The sequence below is a fragment of the Maniola jurtina genome, chromosome 7 (genome assembly GCF_905333055.1).
Source record: "Maniola jurtina chromosome 7, ilManJurt1.1, whole genome shotgun sequence".
Classification (NCBI taxonomy): Eukaryota; Metazoa; Arthropoda; class Insecta; order Lepidoptera; family Nymphalidae; genus Maniola; species Maniola jurtina.
The window spans coordinates 9,765,262-9,786,568 of NC_060035.1; the positions used below are offsets into that span (position 1 = coordinate 9,765,262).

General features: G+C 36.7%; 1 protein-coding gene across 4 annotated transcripts in view; it reads left to right on the forward strand.

The window, feature by feature from the left end:
* The window catches only part of LOC123867066 (polypyrimidine tract-binding protein 2), a 270,705-nt gene that overhangs the window by 240,295 nt on the left and 9,103 nt on the right, over positions 1-21,307 (forward strand). For 3 of the 4 annotated variants that reach the window (XM_045908910.1, XM_045908912.1, XM_045908909.1), the window contains 4 exons: positions 16,866-17,079; positions 18,350-18,546; positions 19,029-19,062; positions 20,813-20,905. In XM_045908910.1, the coding sequence (XP_045764866.1) occupies positions 16,866-17,079; positions 18,350-18,546; positions 19,029-19,062; positions 20,813-20,905 (538 nt within the window). The remainder of the gene's footprint in view (positions 1-16,865; positions 17,080-18,349; positions 18,547-19,028; positions 19,063-20,812; positions 20,906-21,307) is intronic. The other variant, XM_045908911.1, reaches the window with a different exon arrangement.

Genomic DNA, 21,307 nt, shown 5'->3' on the forward strand with positions numbered 1-21,307 from the left:
GCGTTCAGGGCAAATTAAATTTCGTTTTGCGGCTTCCGCAAACTCGCTTTGCTAGCATAATAATTATTATTGAGCTTTGTTTTTTCGTTTTCGCAGCTGTTATGAATCGCGGTAGATAACTTTACAGTCGATAGCACCGGTGGTTTTTGTTCCTAATAAAGTAAATCAGTTTTAAATTTACTTGTTAATTTACCCAGGTTTTTATCTCGGGTTTTCGTTACTCCTATAAAATTGTAACAGAAGAAACTGTACGTTCACTGTTCACACTACATGGTGGCGCTCCTGTAATCGCGTGACGTGGTAGCTGTGCACTATAGTTTGACAGTTGATGTTCCCGTATTACAGATGATGCCCGCGACTATTATACGACTATAACCCGTGGATATTATGTTTAAAAAATCCCGCGGGAACCATGGATTTTTACGGGATAAAAAGTAGCTTATGTGTTAATCCAAGGTATAATCCAAATTTTAATGAAATCCGTCCAGTAGTTTTTATGTGAAAGAGTAACAAACATACACACACATGCAATCTTTTGTCTTTAGATATAAAATACTTAGTGTGATCGTACACGTTTACTCGCGCATTCAGTGTGACATTATCCGTCGCGCAATGCTGCTTTTACGCTTGTATTTGTTTCATGTTGTCAGTCGTAATAGATTGACGTAATAGGTTGTTAGTCGTAATAGCCTGTGTTATTTATTATAGTTTCTAAATTCTGTGTTTATAATATTTATAACAAACTAATTGCTCCAATTTATCGGTTGAACTCGTATTTATGGGTTGTTTTATCATCATTATGATTTCGTATCAAATTCACAGAATTCCTCCAATTATTTATTAGTGGCTCCTATAAACACAAAACAAATAAAATAGGTATATTGATAATAATTATGTGCCTTTAAATGTTACGCTAAAATTCAAAGTTATTAATTAGAATAGCGATTCAAATTACAATAATATCTGCTTAATCAGAGGTAAAGTTTTAGTATCTTAAAAGTACTACTACATAATATACTTCTTCAATAGTACTATGTTATGGTTTTATAGGCAATGTTATTTCGTCCGCTCAACCAATTTTAACGAGATTGGATACAAAGACCATCTGACGACTAATACAGAACAGGACGTTTGACTAAAAAAATCTTAAATCCAAGCAGACGAAATAGCGAGCATCATGTCGTACCTGATAAAGGTCTTCGAAGATAAAGAACGAAACTCGTCAACAGACCACATAAATCAATCGCAATCACGGCAAAGTTAACCAGCACTACTTTCCAACCACCAGGATTATCTTGATATTTTTTTTTTCTTTATTTGTTTAAGTGTTTTTATACCTATGTACATGTCAGCCCTTTTATAATCTAATCTCTTGATAATACAACCCACAGTTTTGCACAAGCGGAACCAAAAAAAGCTGATTTATTATTCTGCACCTGGCTTGCTCAACAGATAATACTCCCAAACGAGGAAGCCCCAACGAAACGGAGACACTCGTTGCATTGGCGTAGCCGAGTGGTGAAATCTTAGCAACGCTAAGTCCTCTCTTACTTTACTGCTACGCTACTGCTACGATATTAGAGTGAGACGTGATACTGTCTATAGCAGCTATCCTTCAATGCATATAGCAGCTAGTACAGAGAAATTTATCATTTACTAGCAGATGCCTGCGACTTCGCCCGTGTGGGATTTAGGTTTTTGAAAATCCCGTGAGAACTCTTTAATTTTTCGCCTTAAAAAGTAGCCTATAATACTGCGCTGTTGTTTTTACCCACCCAAAAAAATCATGTGAGTGAAATAGAAGAAAAAGCTAATCTCTAACCATATTATAAAAGTGAAATTGTGTTTGTTTGCATGTTTATTGGTTTGTTGCTTTGTCCTAAAAATGTGCTTTATCCCTTAAAATCAAAGAGTTCTCAAAGGATTTTTCGAAACCTAAACCCACGGGGACAAAGTCGCGGGCATTAGCTAGTTTATTATATTCTGCACTTAACTTGGTCACAGATTAATAAAATGGAATTTCGTCCCAATGAAATGGAGACAATTATAGCATAAGCCTACCCGAGTAGTGAAAACTTAGCAAGTCCTTTGTCACTTTGCACGTGGTACTCTAATATGCCAGGCCACGTGTATATTTTCTTCATAACACACTGCATCTAGTTCAGGGAGATTTATGTATGCTATAATGTAGGACTCTTAGCTGGCTGGTGAGATATATAGGCTCTATTGCAGAACTGATTTTTCTTATTTATATAAAAGCAAAAACTGACTGACAGATCTATCAACGCACAGCTTAAACTCCTGGAGTGATCAGGCTGAAATTTGGCATCCAGATAACTATTATGACGCAGACAACCTAAGAAAGGATTTTTGAAAATTGAAACCCTAAAGGGGTAAAATAGGGGTTTGAAATTAGCTGGTCTAAATTAGCTGGTTTAACGGTAACCGTAACGTTATTTTTACCGACTGTTTGTAGAGGCCTTAGGAAAAAGATGTTTTTAGCTAATTGCTATGATAAAGCCGCACATTGTAGAGCAAGAATCAGCATGGCAATAGGTCTTGCTGTAATGGATCTTATACCTTAACATTGTTTAGCGAACTAACGAGCTACTATGTCGGCTATGGGTTCGCAGACGCGCTCATAACATTACAGGTACATAATATTATTCTAACATGTACATCATTGACATTACGCGCTTTATATTATAAAATCCACATCAATTGCACTTACAATGTGTGTAATATTTATATTATTGCTAGATTTTGTCTGCAACCTTGCTTACATAAAATCCAGTTCGAGTCTCTAATAGTTATTTATTATGTTTATTAATATAATTAATTATTCATTTATACATATACAATAAATTATGCTACTACTAAATAAAATTCTGTATACTGTTAGTACTATCCAACACAACTCCTTTCACAAAAGGTTGCCTCTGAGCAATAAGGTCGCCTTTGCATATAATTGTTTTTAATTTTTAGTTTCTTTGTTTTGTCTTGGTTATTTCATATTTTCTGTGCAAAAAGATTTCTATCTATCTACCTATCTATATCTTTCCCAACTTTGTCGAACTTAGCGTTCCCGTTTACTAACCGTAGACCTCGTCTAGTCCGCCGAAGACGTGCAGTTTTTTTTATATCAGTAGGTACTCAAGAAACAATTGAAAAACCAGAGAGGTTTGACTTTGAGTGCGTATGTCTGCGCCTTACTTATAATATAGTAAGGATCGCTATTCAGCATCATGATCAACCCATCGCCGGCTCACTACTGAGCACAGGGCTCCTATCGGAATTCTCGCTATTAGTAGATCTAAATAAAAAAACAATTTAGAAATAGAAGAGATGAAGTACTAGAAACCGGTCGCCGCGGGGCAGTTTTGTTAGTGCAAATATAATTTCGTATTTTCAAGAATACAAGCATATTCTGCCATGCGAGCCTGATATTCAGCTGACTGGACTGGCCGCGGATTTTTCTTAAAGCGAAATTGAAACGTCCCACAAGGTAAGTGGCAGCAGGAGTAAGAGGTACAAAGTGAAGTGAAGCCGGATAGTGCTCCAACCACAAAGGGCACAGTCGGAAACCCCCCGATCCCCGACTCTATGATCCTTGACATAAATCTCTAACCTCGCCATCAAATCTTTTCAGAGGGCGGCTTATGCGCGCAGACATGAAATGTAAGCTCTTAATGTGCTCAATTCTGGTACCTATATGTCGTATCCCGTTTTACGAGTAAACATGTCCGTAACGTATTACGCGAGATTTTCCAGAACTTATTTACCGTTCTCGTTAGTTTTCCTTGAAATTGGGCAAAATTTTTAAGCAAAAATACGAACGGTTTTGGATTTGAGTTCCAGTTGACACGAGCATTCAAATTAAGAACTTGCCAGTATCCTATCAGCATTGCGTATGTTAGGTACTTATATTATTAGAAGCTACCATGTGAAAAAATACACCTGTATGGTTTTTAAACTGCCTTATTTTTAATTTAAACGAAAAAATCTTATCAAAACAACCCGTATCGATGCGCAATTTTTTGTATTAATCTCAACATTTTTGTTATGATTTCATCAAGTAGGCCCAAGCGCAACCACTAAAACCTAAATACAACTCCAATTCAACACAAATTGTACAGCTAGTGTTGAGATACAACTTGAATTGATTCTTCGTGGATGAAGCCGAAAACAAAGGATAATAAGTAATAATAAAAAAAATGAAAATGTTTTTATTCAATTATACTTTTACAAATGCTTTTGAATCGTCAAAAAAATCTACCACTGGTTCGGAATGCCGTTCCTACCGAGAAGAACCAGCAAGAAGATATCCATATAGATTTGTTACAAAAATTATGTCTGTGTGTTCGTTCGTTTTCCTTATTAACCTATTCACGCACCAATCTCTCGATTGCGTTGAAAGGTTGTAGGTACAATTGTTGTCGGCAATTCCGTAAAGGTTCTAACCTAGTATCAGAAACTTATAATAGGTGATGGGCGAGAAGACGCATGATAATTTGCAATCCATACCGGTTAAGTTATAATTAAGTTATACATAAAAGTAGATAGTATTATGGTGATATTTCCATTTGTCCAAGCACCCCAGCTGTTATAGGTACTCGTAGTAAATACCGGGTCTTTTAATCAAAATCACAGCACTCCATCAATAGAGGCGTGATTGATAACAATGTGATTCATTCGCGCCACGACCGCCCCGTGTTCTACTCGTACTCCTAGCCCGATCCATAACCGTAACGACAACTGCCAGTGTGTTGGTAGGTGTGACGATCACTCATATTAACTTGGTAGGTACGGCTCAAGATACGATAGATATCGTTTCTTTTGTTTATCTTCGTTGTTTATCATACTAAAAATATTGTACTTACTGACTAGCACCGGCTTCGATTGGATGGTTCTTCTTTAACTATACCTTTTTTTACTCTCTTTTAAAGAGCTGGGTCACTATTGTGACCATGTGGGCCTCGTAAGTCCACACTATATTATTGTTACACTTATAGAAATTCCACCCGAGTGAAGTGTTTAAAATGATGTTGAAAGCATTGAAATACACTAAGAATTGTGGTTGTTTTAAGCGAATACACAGACACGCAGTTTGGTATTTTGTTATAATATATTCTAAAGAAGATTTTGAAATCTAACCGTAGACTTTCTACGGCGTAGAGCATTGCCGTAGAGAGTCTACGGCTTAGGAGTACCCCGCGATTCGAAAGGTTGCAAGTGTAGGTACATTGGCTGTTGGTTTACTGTCCAACGAAAATTTCATAACGGTAGAACGCGCCCAACCCTGCTAACGAGTCGCCGTTTTTGAAGCATGCTTGAAACCAAAAGGTGCGTAAGTCCCGCGCCAATATGTACCTATGTAGTCTGTGCCGCTACGCGTTTGTCTACATCGATGTTTGTCACACACACAGACGTAGGAATTTGTCTTTACTTTTTAAAATATAAATTAACTGCCTATCTTGGGTTTTATAACATCTTTGGCATCACACTAATATTATGAAGGCGAAAGTTTGTATGTTTGTTACACTTTAATGCAAAAACTACTTAACGGATTTTGCTGAATTTCGGAATGGATTGTACCCTGGATTAACACATAGGCTACTTTTTATCCTGGAAAATCAAAGAGTTCCTACGGGATTTTGATAAAACCTAAATCCACGTGGACGATGTCGCGGGCGTCAGCTAGTGCCTAATATTTAAAAATCTCACACACTTTGTCGTTGAAATGAAGGGCGAGGTTCACAGGTTAAAGGCGAAGCGTTTTTATTTACACTTTAAAATTGCACTCTGCACCGCGACCCCGTCTGAGCGGGGCTTTCCCGGCGACACCGCGGACGTGAACAAACAATATATCTGTCGAAAATATGATACTTTCGCGTCGTGGTTTCTTTGACAAATTGTGCTGCTAATGTTTTTCGAGATTTACGAGAGCCTTACCTACACGCGCTATGCTTTTAGGTGAGATACTGACAACTGCTTTAGTCTGACGCGCTTGCGATATTCTAAGTCGCTGTGGCAAGCTATCGAGGAAAACGGCTCACAAAGTTCAAAGAACTTCACAGATTGGTTCAGATTCACAAAAAATTCACAGACTACATAGTTAAACTATTACATTTTTAATTTTCCTGGCTTATGGTCTTGAGTAATAAACGATCTTTGAAATACGTAACTTAGGTAAATAATCTATTCTTCTGAGTTTAAAGAGCTTTGTTCAACTTTTTTTAATAAATTAAAATGGTGAAAAACTGTTTCATTTATTTGGCTCTAACACTTGGGGACTCAATTGGCTAAACTAGAAGAGTTGTAGTAAATTTATAGAACCCAAAACCTAGTTGTTTTTTAAGCGGCATTGTGCCGGAACGCTAAATTAAACCTGTCGAACGCTTCCACTTGACTAGATCTAAGCCAAAAAGCCATAAATACTTTCTTCAGCACTCACTACTTGTGCCAGGAAGGTTATCAAAATATAATATTTCAAGATTAAGATACTCTAATTTCGCTTTGGCAACCCTGGAATTGAGATACGAGTATCTGATGATTTATGGTACGGGATCTGTTTTTATACAACTTTATGATCTCAGGTGCCACCGAAATGTACCTTTGAATGTCTCACATCGTAGAACTGACATTGGTGAGTGATTTGTTAGCAGAGCCTCCTGAACTCCATAAATCAAACATTGAATGATTTTATAGCAAGTCCCAAATGTCAGGATGGAACTTCACTCTCATATTCTTCAGTACTACAACTTTTGCAGGTGAAAGGCGTTGGGATCTCATTTACATTTTAAAATCACATTTCAAATCACGACTGCATCTAAGCGGAGCTTTTCCATCACTACAAGGAAGGAAAATATGATACTTACGCTATGTGGTTTCTTTGAAAAATTGTGCGGTTATTGTCTTTCTGAGACCTGCGTATTATGATGATAGAATTTTTCCAGTGAAATCTCAATAGTTTTTGAAGCGAAAAATCGATTTTAGTGATATAATAACAGTTCATGTACCAAGTATCAACTAGGTCATTCCCCGGCTTCACTCGTCTGGCATTTCTCAAAATCTTTTCGAAGTGAAGGTTTCGTAATAGAGAGTCTACATGCAAAATGAGAAGTTTTTGGACGCAGTGGTTTGGAGGTTGATATATCAGTCAATTATTCAACCGCCTTTTGCCACCTTCTGGGTTGAGGGTCGTCACAAACTGCGCTTACGCAACTCTGTCTCCACTTCAGAATGCGTTTGCCCCAGCAGCCATCGGTTGTGTGAAAATCACGTGCACGTGAAAATGCAATTTCAGTTTGCCTGTGGGCTATGTCGGTTACTTTGGTTCTTTTAAGGATCAAATTACGAATTAAATTGAATCTAAATGCATGCTAGTTGTTATATCCTGTCTGATAAAAAAGCAACGGTGCAAATCGTCGAAAGTGTCGAGGCTTTAGTGGACCGTATCTAAGCGACCGTAAGCGGAGATTTCCCGTCAACACGTGTTTAGATAATGTATGTCTGTCAAAAATTACATATTTTAGGGGTTTCTTTGATAAATTGTTAACTTCATGTTTGTCCGAATATATATCAGTAGGTACGTGCTTCCATTTTGCTTGAAGTGAAGAACGGTATTTTGTATTGAAAATAATTTGCACTAGGTATAGAATCAATATGATCATGTCAAAATATGTATGAAATCCGGCTTTGTGTAAGCTATTTTTAAAGCACAGAGCGCAATTTGCTTCGTTAGCACGAAAATCTTCTCTAGATTATGCAAGGTCGTCTTTATTAGTTAATGTTTTATTTCCATTTAAAATGCACTTTGCACACAGTTCCTTTTCCTTCCACACGGGGACGCATTTGAACAATATTTCTCTTAATATTTTATACCTTTTAAAATAACCAAGTAGAATACGTACTTAGGTACTCGTTTTCAAGTAGGTACTAAACTATATACATATTTCTTTTGAACAATTGAAATGTATTAAGTTTTAGCTTGTAGATGACACGCATTTTATCACTGTCAATCATAAATATGTATTTTGTTTTTCTTTTTTAAATATAAAATACAGTACAAGTGATAGAAATCTCAAGCAAATATCACTGATAATATTTATTATATTTTAGTAGCGTTAACGACTTTATTAGTAAGCAAGACGAGTTGCACTTAAGGTCTATGCTGAGCGATAATAGGTACTCGTAGCTCGCAACGATTCACGCTTCGCCGATCTCGCAATGCTCAGACACCATTAAAAACCAGTTGGGTTCTCATTTTTAGCATTTAATAATCAAATCATATTTATTTCGAGATCCAAACTTTGATGATAAGGATCGAAAGGGTGTGAGGGCTTGACTGTACGAACCTTGGGCAATCACTGTAATAGTACATGGGTCCAAATCAAACCACTATTTGATGACGACTGACTTTATTCATAACTGACAAGCCTACCTACATAATATTATATTTTATTAAACTACCTACTACAATCACCACAGATTTGAGTGTGTAACCGAGGGAATTCAAAAATCTACTTCCATATTTTATTGCGTAACCTTTTACACATGTAACCTGTGGAGTTCTATGCGGAAATTGGTACCCATCGCTTTATAATGCGTTCAGGTTTCAGATAGAGCTGAAAAAGCTTTCGTGTCAGGAAATTTTGTTATGCCAGGGTAGACTACTTTTCTAAATTCATGCCCAATAAAGGCGCACTCTTGGTGAAATCCTGAATATTTCTGGATCCCAGGGAAGTTTTCAAAATACATAACTTTAACATGATGATGAAGTAGTACCTACTAGGTAAAGATACGAGTAAGTGTTGTAAAATTTTGAGCTATCTTTTAAGAGGTTGGTTAGACTCTATCAACGAAAGCAAAGATCGGGTCTCGCTTAATATTGCACGTCCAGTCGTCGCCCTCCCTTGTTTAGATACCTACTTGTGTCAACAGCGTTCAAGCTGCACTCTGCATCGCCTTGATACGTGTCAAACATTGTTTAACGGTTGTTTTGTTAGTGTTCACCGCTTTGCTCTACGTAATCTTTGTTCTTAATCGCTTGCTCTTGGCACACTAGTAGCGGTTGGAGCACACGTTTTTGTTCTCCAGCTGCGACTGTGCTATACTGCTATATGTCTTCTCCAAATTCTATTAGTAACATAGCCAGAACATTTACTTTCTCAGTATACCCTAGCATTTTTTTATATAAATTTTAGGTGCACGCTTGACCACAATCTCTTTCAACTTTTTATAGAGCTGAGTTATGAAGGTACGATGATTTACTCCAGTCGAAAGTACCTTCAAAGGAACTTTCACACTCCACAGCCTTGTGCCTCTTGTATCTAGCTGCTCCGTGCGACTCGTCCGTTCATCTAGTGCGGGTCTGTCAATACTGTGCTTTTAGATGCTAGTCACGATTCTAACAACTTCAGACCCCTACTTTTACGTTTTTCTGAGTTGATATGTTTTATTGTACTGTGACTTTTGTTTTAAGTATTGGTGTAGTTTTAACTGTGAAATTATATTTTTAACCTACATAAATTAACTTGAATGCAACCGCTTCGTTGGTATATACCAATAATAATTGGGGTTCTCCTGCCCACTCATACATTTTTAACGTCCTGCCAACAGCTCGCCTGAATTATATATGATGTACTTCAAATAACGCCGCGTTTACAAGCGTTGCAGGTAAAACAATGCCATTATGTTGTGAACAAACAATACCAGTATTCATAGACAATGCCAATTCACGCTTTCGGTAACAAAAGTCGTCGGTTTCATTATTCATGATGTCACAATATAGTTCAACGTCAGTGGGGCTAATCACTAATATTGGGTTACGGTGGGGGATGGTATCTATTAAGGAGCGGTTTTTGAGCAATGATGGCACCGATCGTTGTTTGTTTGTCAGCCACAATTAGGTTTACCGGTGGGTATTAATTACATTGTCTAATGGAATGGAAACAGTTTGCATTAAAACGAGACAAGGCGTCGTAAAAGCCTGCCCACTGAATTTTGTTTTGACATTACTTACTTCTGTTGCGACTTTTTTTTTATAAAATGATTATTTTTTAATATTCAAATGTATTTTGGAAACTAACGCACAGAAAATAATATGTATTTTAGTGTCGTAATCGGCGATCGTAACGCTTAATATATAATATAATAAATACTCAATACTGAAATTAATATTTCATTCCACTATCATCAATACAGAAAATATACAATATAATAATAAATATACGTCACGGTGCAATCTCATTTCCGTTGATTGAAATTTTGAATGACCTCCGTTCATTCAATTAAAAGATAAACAGATTGAACGGTCAATATGAAGCTATAATTATTATGCTTGGTCTTTAACTTTTAAAAGATATTTATCAATAACAGATAATTACGGATCTACCATATTTTTGATACTAATTATCTTTTGTAAGCCTTGGTAAGGTATTGGTATTTTTTAATGTTTTCTTCATGGACAAAGCATTGAAATAGATGCGAAAAAGTATATTCCAGGTCGCCCAAATCCTACTACAATAATTATTGTTAATGAATTATGAATTATTATGGTATGACTGGTACCTACTTATCCCCCAACTTTTTCTTTATGTCTATGAATGGCATTTTCCCATCAAGAAAGTAAAAACATATAATTTTTAATAAATACAATTTGTTGTTTGTTTCTCCATGATAAATAATAATCGTCATTTCACTTAATAGTTCAAAGCACTTAAGGTTTTAGTTACATCAATTTCTTGTCTTTTATTACATTTTAGTACATTTGAATGTATTTTTTATTTTAGGGTCAAAGTAATAAGTTTTGTAATCAATTTTTATTCTTTGAAATCTAGACAATAGGTATATAATTTTGTTCTATTATTTTCTAAGTGAAAGCACTCTTTGCCCAGTAGGTATTTATTTCGTGCAAACTCGTCGACCGGCGTTCCGGTAAGTGGTCTCTATCCGTGGCTAATCGAGCGAGTGCTTGCCCGCCTAATACAATCAATTATTTTGTACATTCCAAACTTAAGTACCTACTTACATATTATTTTTTAAGGATACTCTTCAAGAAAATTTCCTCATTATATTTATCGACTTTGATTCTCTGTGTGCGTCGTATTCCTCGTTGTGGTGACCCCTTTCCATTAAACACATAATGGTAGGAGTTTTCTTGGGATGATAATGCAACTTCACTAAAAGAAAGCGACTCTTAGGTTTCTTCGCAGTTATCATCACATGTTAGTGTTAATGAGGCACGGAGGAAACGAAACGGGTAAATCCGGACCTCTAAAGTTGGCCACCCATCAATTGATTAAAATATGTGTTGTCAAAATTAGGCTACCGAGTCTTATAAGCGCTTGTCGGAAAATACCTGCTCTTGTTTTTAAGATTTACATAAACTCTTACTACTTTATTCAAATTAAACATCAAAGGCTTAATATTACTGACAATGGTACACTATACAAGTATACCTACTTTGAAATATCACTTGCACCGGGGATTTTGGTGAGACACACAAGTAGATTCACATATTAGCAATTAAACTAATTTAATTGGCTGTCACCATAAAATAAACTATCTACTCGTATTAGCCATTTGTTTTATGGTTAAAGCACTCAGTGGGGTTTGTATTGGGTAAACTCGGGGTCTGGCGGTCCCGTAACACGATTTGTGGCAAATTCATTCACGCCCAATAGAATCAATTATACCCTCGGTTCGTGAACGGGAACCGTTAAAAGTGATTTTCGACTAAAAGATTTGATTATATACGTAATACTGTTTGGAAATTATAAATATAAAATTATGACGACTTATTTATTATACTTTCCATTGTACCGTAACTTGAATAGGTCTCTGATAGGGTAATTCCTAATATGTTTGTGGCGGAGTAGCCAATTAACCGTTGACTGCTCCACCACGTTACATTGGCGCCCACGTAAATAACCCACCTGGCAATAAGGGTTCCGCGTCGCGAGGTTTCATGTTTCGAAGTTCCACGTGTTATTGGACGAGGTTATCACGCGTTTGTCGGTATATATCATGACTAAATTCGAAAATTGACGGGGTCCTTTTCTAGTGAGCTTTTATTCATGACGAGGAATCAAGGAGAGGCCGCGTGGGTTGCAACACGTAAGGCACATGCTCCTTGCAAGGCACGCTTTGCAAGGCGCTGAGGAGCGGGGGCTAAAGTTGGGGGAAGGTGGTTCCAGATTATCTCCCGACGGTTCCTGCAGATCTTTGTAGCTGGCACCGTCACCGTAGTCCAGGCATGCGGAATTAATGGTGCTCTGTTCCAAGGATCATGGCGTCACGCGTTGTCATAGCGTTAAAAAGTGGTTTCCACTTATCAGGGCTCTCTCCGTCACTCGTTTCATACAATCGTAGTTTCAATTTCATTTGAATATTAAGCAACCAAAGTCCATGAAATTTTGTAGACATATTCTAGAACTAATATCTATGTCTGTGGTGTTTTAGATTTTTCTAAAAATATGTAGTTTTAAAATTACAGGGGCTCAAAGATTTGTATCAAAATTTTTAAAACCGCGTAACTTTGAAACCGAATATTTTAACAGAAATCTGGAAAACCACAGACATAGATATTAGTTTCTAGAATATGTTTGCAAAATTTCATGGACTTTGGTTGCTTAATATTCAAATGAAATTGGAACTACGGTTGTATGAAACGAGTGACGGAGAGAGCCCTCTTAAAGGGCATTTCATTTATCAATTGTCACTATTGTATCTATAATATTGAATATCACGCAGGATAGTTTGAACTACAAAGTTGTTGTGAATCATTTATTAATAAATATAAGACGGAAAATGTGCAGGCGGAAGAATAAAAACCAGAGCTACTGCCTGTAGGCAACTAAATACTCTAGAAAATTGCATTGCTAGCTTGCTAAGCTCATTAGGAGTTACGCGAATCACCACTAGGGGACTACAACGTAAATCTTTTAAGAGTCTCTTAAAACGAGCAATAAATAAGTCTCGAACATTTTATGTAATTTTTCCTTCGAATAAAAGCTCCGAATGCATTCTATCGTTGACGTAATCCTTGCACCGGCACCAGAAGCAATCTGAGCGATGTTGGCTCTTATAAATATTAAACGTTGCGAGTTCGGGACCTCAACAAAAACGTTTATCTGGTCTCCGTGGAAAAACCGCCAGAATTAGCAACAGGGGGTGGATTAAGGCGGACCGCATTTAATCCTTCTCTAAGACGGCTTTGCTTAAACGAGTTCTAACGAGCTAAAGATAAAACAATTACCGGGGACGTGATTAAGAGATACGGGGGACACTTGTTACGTCTTACAATGATTCTGTCTCGCTGCTCTGACGGACTCGTCGCCGTTTTTAAGTCTTATTTACCCCGTCGCGAAACATCTAAAGTTAAGTCAACCCGATTAATTTCCGTAAAAGGCTGTTAATTGCCTGCGTAAATAAAGTTACGCTCTATTTGTCTTTACCTTGGTCTTTACGTCACATTTTTTGGTCAATTATTTTGACAAAAAGCACACTAGAATGGATCTCTATACGAATAAATAATATTGAAGACTGTGGTTGGAGATTTTGTATAATTTTTTCATTTTATATAAATCTAAATCGATATTTTTGTAATGTTTTTTTTGGTAGTATAGTATAAATATATTTTAAGCCCTTAGTTAAGTACGTGTAACTTGTAAATACAGTAGGTACACGTTTGCGTCGTGTTCATTAGTTCCACGATGGAAGTTAAAATGTATGCAAATTACACCAGAGAAGTACTTCTCGTATGACATGACACAATTTTGTCAAAGCGTAAAAATATGTCAACGCTCTACAATGTAGCTTGTAGATGTCTAGAGAAGATAAGGAACTTTTTTAATAGGTAGGTACTGTACACATATTTAATTTTTTTTTAATGATGCAACCATAAATTCACGGTTTTCGGATTTATTCCTTTACTTGTGCTATAAGATCTACCTACCTGCCAAATTTCATGATTGTAGGGCAACGGGAAGTACCCTATAGGTTTTCTTGACAGACACGACGGACGGACGGACGGATGGACAGACAGACAGACAGACAGACAGATAGACAACAAAATGATCCTATGAGGGTTCCGTTTTTCCTTTTGAGGTACGGAACCCTAAAAAACTAGTCAAATGCGCGTCGGACTCGCACACGAAATTTTTCGTACCATTGTACAAGATATAACACTATACCTACTCAAAAAAAAATTGCATCTGCGGCTATTATGAAAGCTACCTCGGGCTCTTATTACTTTGTCGCGACAGTAGAAATAGGTATATACTCTAAAAATTTCACCTCTCTACTTATTACGGTTCATGAGATACCTCCTATTGATAGACAGACGGGTAGCGGTAGGGTCCCGTTGGCACCCTTCGTGTACGGAACCCTGAAAAATAAGAATAAAAATTAGTAAAATAAGTGTAGGCTATTAACCCATGCCAGCCGTACCTACGGCTTCCGTGCCTACGGCTGGCGTAGGTTAATTTACTGCTTAAAATGATCACGTGTTTTATAATTTTTCTCAGCTGAGTCAGGTGATTTTCAAAGGTTATTTTACGGGAAGGACTTTACGAGAATTTTCCTATTTTATATTATAACACATTTTCATAATACCTCTTTCTTAGTTTAGTTCTTTTAGTTTAATAGCCTTCAACGTAATTAATCATTGGACATTAAATGAGTTCAGCCACCCATGACGCTAATTTATTCATAATTTAAAATAAAGCTCTTTTTAAATCCCGGAGCAAAAGTGTTGACTTAGATGAGGTGGTTCATCCCCTTTTTCTACCTACGTGCATATTCATTGCATTAATGATCATCTACATATTATATCCGGTGGTGGTGGTTACGCACTTCGCAAAAATTCAATTTCGCGAGAATGAACTTGAGGCGTGACGGTCTACAAAATTAATTACGTATCGAAGCGATCTTCTTCACGCTTTCTTACGTGCTTTTCGTATTTCCATATAAGCTGAGGTATAAACGAGCCAATCTATTCACGTCTACACATCAGGGGTTCGCATTTGCATATAGAGCAGAAATTTATTAAATCTACAGCCAATATTCCAGCTTTCCGACATTGAACTCTTACTTATTCATTGCGTCTCTGAAATTTTTATTGGATTGTAAAAAGGTATTCAAATTTAACTTCATTTATAGGAAGTACGAGCATGGTTTAATCAACGATTTAAGAGGGCTCTTCGTAACGATCGATTGTGTTTTTATTGCTTTGCTATGTACCGCTAGGTCGGTATCTTATAAATTAAACAGGAAATGAAAGAGGTTCGGTTAATTTGCCCACGTGTAAATTGTTAATACAAAGTTGCTCTTATCCGCATAATTGAAATATGAAATATTTATGAGTACCAATTTCCCGCTTTATGTTAAATTGCTTAATTAGTTTAGAATTTTCCACGTAATTCTCTAAGAGTTTCTCATGGTTTCCCTTTTTAAAAGAAAACAGTGACGTTGATTGGTTGAATTAATAATACCGCAGCAGAGGCGGGGCCGCGGGCATCGGCAAGTTGGTGGTATTAATGAAACTGTTTCAGGGAAGGCCACGGGCGCAATTGTTGAAATGAATTACACGAGACCGGAACCGACAGGGCCGCGTTTCAAAAGAACTTTCTAAGGAGAGATAAACAGTTAAAAATTAAAGTCTATTTGCGGCCAGCAGTGTGCTCACGAGTAATCCCCGTAGTAACATTTATCTTTTCTAAATTAGATAGTTGGAGGTCCCCTGCGAACTGGTTGTCTACCTGTAAGAAGCAAATTGATTTAATCATGTTGAATAAGAGATAAAGTAGTTCTTAAGAAGAAAAACCTAGGTTTCTTTGATAAAACATTTTTATATTATGCTCGCTTTGTGTCTGTGAAACTTTGAAAGGCATAACGTTCACAGGAATGGGTTGAGTGCTGTTGCATTTTAATTAATTCTCTTTTCTATCGCGATGCGGTGTTATCAGGCTCCCGCAGGCGACGTCGACAAACAAATAGGTAGCAGGCAGCAGCGCAGGAAAGTAACGATTTTGACACCGTCATATTTTTTCTCCTGCACTATCCTGTATATTTTATTAACACTGCTGTTTTACGAATTCTTTTACTAAAGAGTATATGTGTGTCGACGTAAGCATACATCTTGCGTAGGCACTAACTTTTACTGATTATGAATATTTTTTTCTTTTGATAAAATATATTAATTGACTGACATCAGTATTTAGTCGAGTACGTAACATAAATTTACTGAATTTATACCAAAATTACATATTTTGTTGAACTAATGCACTTTTTAAGATAGATAGGCTGCTAAGTGCTAGATAAAATAGGTGTAAAACTTTGCTTTATTTTCATAATAATTACTGCAAAAGAGCAAATACATTTTTGTAACCAAACGCAAAACCCACAGGAAAGCTTACGCAGCTCTATATTTAAACTGCAAAGTGCAGACATTAGGAATATAGTAAATACCTAAATAAATATTCCTTTGGGTCAGAAAGCGACACTGTACTAATAATACATCATGCAGTGACACAACCATAATTGATATAATAACCTAATATAACTTACTGTCGGACGAATTTAGTTCAAAATCAACGGTCAATAGGGATGATGACTACTAGTCAAATCAGCGACTTTTTATCAAACGTCAAAACACTCGCTTATTAAGTGAGCTAGTATGAAATTCACAGATGTGACGTCATAACGTTTGACGTAATTTGACGTACTTTTTTGTTCAAATCGATAATTTAAAATGATTAGTAACATCGAATGTGGATTTTATGGGAAGACACTCTATTTAATAATTACTAAGTAATTATTTATTTTTGTCATAGGCATCATCCCCATTTTATTGTCAACAGGCACTGGACGGACAGAACATTTACAACGGGTGCTGCACCCTGCGCATCGACTACTCGAAGATGACTTGCCTCAACGTCAAGTACAACAACGACAAGTCCCGGGACTACACCAACCCCACGCTGCCGTCCGGCGACGGCGACGCGCACCAGCTGTTGACCAGTGAGTTGATGCCTCTGCGGGCCCGCCTCGCCCTGGCCCTCGCTTCCAGGATGAGTTAGTCTTATACTACCCGACACCTGGACGCTTTTTACACTACTCTTCGATACACCTATATACTCCTTCTAGTTCTACTGCAGTGTAGCGAAGATACAGTACAGAATGATAACGTACGAGTAGGTACCGATAACGTATTTGTTTTTAATTTTTATTTAGGAGTCAAAAGTTATGTTCCCAGTAACGAATGAGAACTATGATCCTGCAGAAGCATAAACTGTGCTGCAATGATTTATAGTATCTCTATTGTATGAAATAACTTCATAATTTGAGTACTTTCACAGTAGAGAATGAATACGAATTTTCAAGATATGCGAGTTTCAATGATTCAGATCTCATTGTTTATTTTAATATCTCAATGTACAAATATTAATAATGTCAAGAGTGAATAGACAACTAGGCAAGTGCGTTCTACCTTAGGCTGCTTCATCACTGGACAGCATATTTGATTGCAGCTGAGCGCTAGTCTATAACTTTAAAAAAAAATGACGATCCATTTGCGCGTTCCCGAAAAATGATTGTGGAATGTGAATTTTAGTGCCATTGGCCTCGCAAGGCCAAATCCATGCTCTGCTAATATATTTCTGAATTGTATGCTCGCTATGCTGTGATTCTCTACGTAGAAAGTATTTATAATATCTATAATTTTTCCAACAACAACTATGGTGAATTAGATAATATTTTGAGTACCTATTTTAGTAATATAAATTTGCATGTGTAAATGCAAAATGTTGCATATTATATAAATATTCCGTGTATAATAACAAAAGAGCATATTTTATAATCAAATAAGCACGCATACTATAGTACCTTACCCCTCTTGTCTTGTTTATTATTCATAATCAATTCTAAATGTTTCCACAGTGACTAATAACTTATCATAAATCCCTATTGCACCGTAGAGGATTGTAATATATGAGGATTATTCCTGTAAAGCCTGTTTGTTGCTTTTGTTAAAGTACTATTGCTATATATTTTTGGGATTCTCACAAAAAGTGGGGATATCTAACATGTTTGGTGTGGTTTTTCCGAACAAACACTTGTATTCTCTTGACTGAATCATTGTAATGTAGATGGAAATATTTAATATTATCACACAAATTTATTATATTATGAGTTCTGGAAACACATTGCTGAGTTATAGGTAATTAGATTAAAAGTCGTGTGTGTCATGCTAATTTATTACGTAATTAGATATGAGATCTGAAACTTTCCGGAATGAAGATAGATTGCCAAGGTTAAAATCTTTAACGGCACAACTTTGACGTAGGTGGCGGAGTGTTGGCCCCGCCGTTCTTGGGGCTGGGGTCGGGCTTGGCTTCGCCGTACGGCGTGGGCGTCGGCGGCGTGGGCCTGCCGGCCTTCGGCGCTCTCACCCTGACGCCAGCGTCGCCTGCTCTCCGTGCCTTAACCGCACCACCTCTGCCGCTAGCCACCGTACTCCTCGTCTCCAATCTTAACGAAGAGGTAGGTATTCTTCTTGTAGTATATTTGAAACCACTAAAAATTTGAAGTAGAAGTTCTAAATCAACACATAAAAACCAAATGATGTTGAATGCTTTTTGCATTGTAAAAAACGATCCATCCTTAGATACTTAACTTTTGTAAATGAGTTGAAGATATCACTCGTAAATCTGGTAGGCACAAGTTGTAGAGAAGTTATTTTACAACCTTTCAATTTACGATTTGGTAGTTTAATGTTTATTGGCAAATTATGCATTATGCTAACACAATAGCCGGTAACGTCTCCTTAATTCATTTAATACTATGGGTTTAAATCCACCGAACGACTAATAGATCCAAACTAATACAGTCGTTACAGGCTATTCATTTATATACTCTACTTAAAACTCTTTAAAATAAGTTGCTAATTTATTTATAGACATGAAGTCAGATATCTTTTACGACTATTTATAATACTATCTCTTTTCTCTTTCCTATTGTTTTAGATGGTCACGCCTGACGCTCTCTTTACCCTTTTCGGTACGTGTGCACATACATTCCGTATTTTATATTAAAACATTAATATTGCTCCCGAGCCCCTGTCTGCCTGGAAGACAAATTGTCAGCTAACACTCTCAACTTCTCTACTGATAACAGCATCCGATGACTTTTTGTCGAAGCTTCGCTTGTTAACACTATCCATTCTAAGGTCATTCTAAACGCTTTATTAACTTGACAATTTGTGTTTCAGACATCTTAGATGTAGCTAGGTTAGTGTATGTACCCCGTATTGTATTTTGTGTTTATTCTACTTCACTTCTAAGGTGTTCCACAATGTATAAGATAACACGCCTACACTTGAAATCAATATATCGATATATAAGTTCATAATTAAAAAAACATTTGCGTAAAAATATTTTTTAGGGTCTGTCAATCAGGCAAGCATAGTAATGGTGTTTTCAAAAAGATCTTGCCGTTGTTTCTTTTAACTTCCATCGACAGAATACCTATTTGAAATCTTTTTTTTATGTAGCATCTTAGCTTTGGCTAGCTGACTAAAACAGAGCCAAAGCTGTTAACTGCTAAAGCATTAATCGGAAGCTTATACGTGACCAAAATAGAGCTTTGGAATTATTTTCCTCTTTAATCATTTTCTGTCTATCCAGTTTCACATTATACTGTATGTGTATGAACTAATTCGTTAAACTAAAATATTCCTTCAATTACCGTTGGAATAAACCTGTTTAAATGTAGTAACTTAGCTTAGTCGTACGTACCAACTTAGATCGTAATTTGGCTGTCTCAACTTTGCTTTTATCGTCACATTTTTGGGTAGTCTTAAAAAGTTTCCCGTCTCCATGGTAATACTGTGGGCGCAACTCGAACTGTCGCCTGGTTTTACTGTTTTTATTTCATTAAAATTCATATGACTAGGGGTAAAGTAAAAAAACGCAGAGTTGAGATGTCCTGAAATAAATTTTATTACAGTAATACAACAGCAGTCCTATTCCGTGTCTTGAGCTGAAATCTATAGCGGGCACTTTGACTTCGTTCAGACTTAACTAAGAGTTAAGTTAAGAGGCAGGCTTATGTAGAGAGTCTCTTAAATACCGTCTTTAATGTTTTAACAAAGTCAAAGTATCTTCTATAGATCTCAGTGCTATGAAATTAAGTTGCGCACTACTGAATGACCAACAAGTAACGGCGTTACGCGTCTTTAACAATGCTGTTAATGTCTGTCACCGAGGCTTAGTGCTCGTGAAGTCATATCGCTTGGTGATAGGTTGATGACCGATGTTAACGATTAAAAAATTAGAAGTTTGACAATTATTTCTTAGACACAATGTTGGACACTAATTGAGGAGCTGGCGAACAAAACGGTATCAAATAAATTTTACAGGAGGAGCAAAAACTGAACGAAAGTTGTAGAAACTTTACTGTAATTGTTCCGTTTTTGATTGAAATTACGAACCTTGCACTCATTGTAGCACAGTTTTAGGCCGTTTTGCTTGGGAATGAATTCAAGTTTGTATTCAGTGTTCGAAATCATGGACTTATTTTCAGTACAGCTATAGGCGCTGTTTTTTTCTTAGGAATGAGTTCAGATTTGTGTTCAGTGGGCTCAAGCCGTCTGGATTAAAGAAAAAAGGATTTTGATCAGAAGTGTAACTAATTACACCGTTTTGTTCAACAGCTCCTCTGTTTTCGTAGTGTACAACTGGTAATAATTAAACGGAATAGGCCTGCAGGAAACAGAATGTTCAGTTTGTAATACATTTTTATTATGTAGGCGTGTATGGTGACGTGCAGCGAGTGAAGATTCTCTACAATAAAAAGGATTCAGCCCTAATTCAGATGGCAGAGCCGCACCAAGCTCACCTAGGTATTTACTTTCTATATTATTCTGTACTTTATTCTTGACTGCATTAGAGTCATTTTCGAGTGGTTGATTTCTTTTGTTTATATATATAGGGATGTGCATGTGACGTAGTTTTTAACCCCCGACCCAAAAAGAGAGGGGTGTTATAAGTTTGACGTGTGTATCTGTGTATCTGTGTATCTGTGTGTCTGTGTATCTGTGTATCTGTGTATCTGTGTATCTGTGTATCTGTGTATCTGTCTGTGGCATCGTAGCGCCTAAACGAATGAACCGATTTTAATTTACTTTTTTTTGTTTGAAAGGTGGCTTGATCGAGAGTGTTCTTAGCTATAATCCAAAAAAATTGGTGCAGCCGTTTAAGAGTTATAAGCTCTTTTCTAGTTTTCTTGTAGAAAAGAAGGTTAC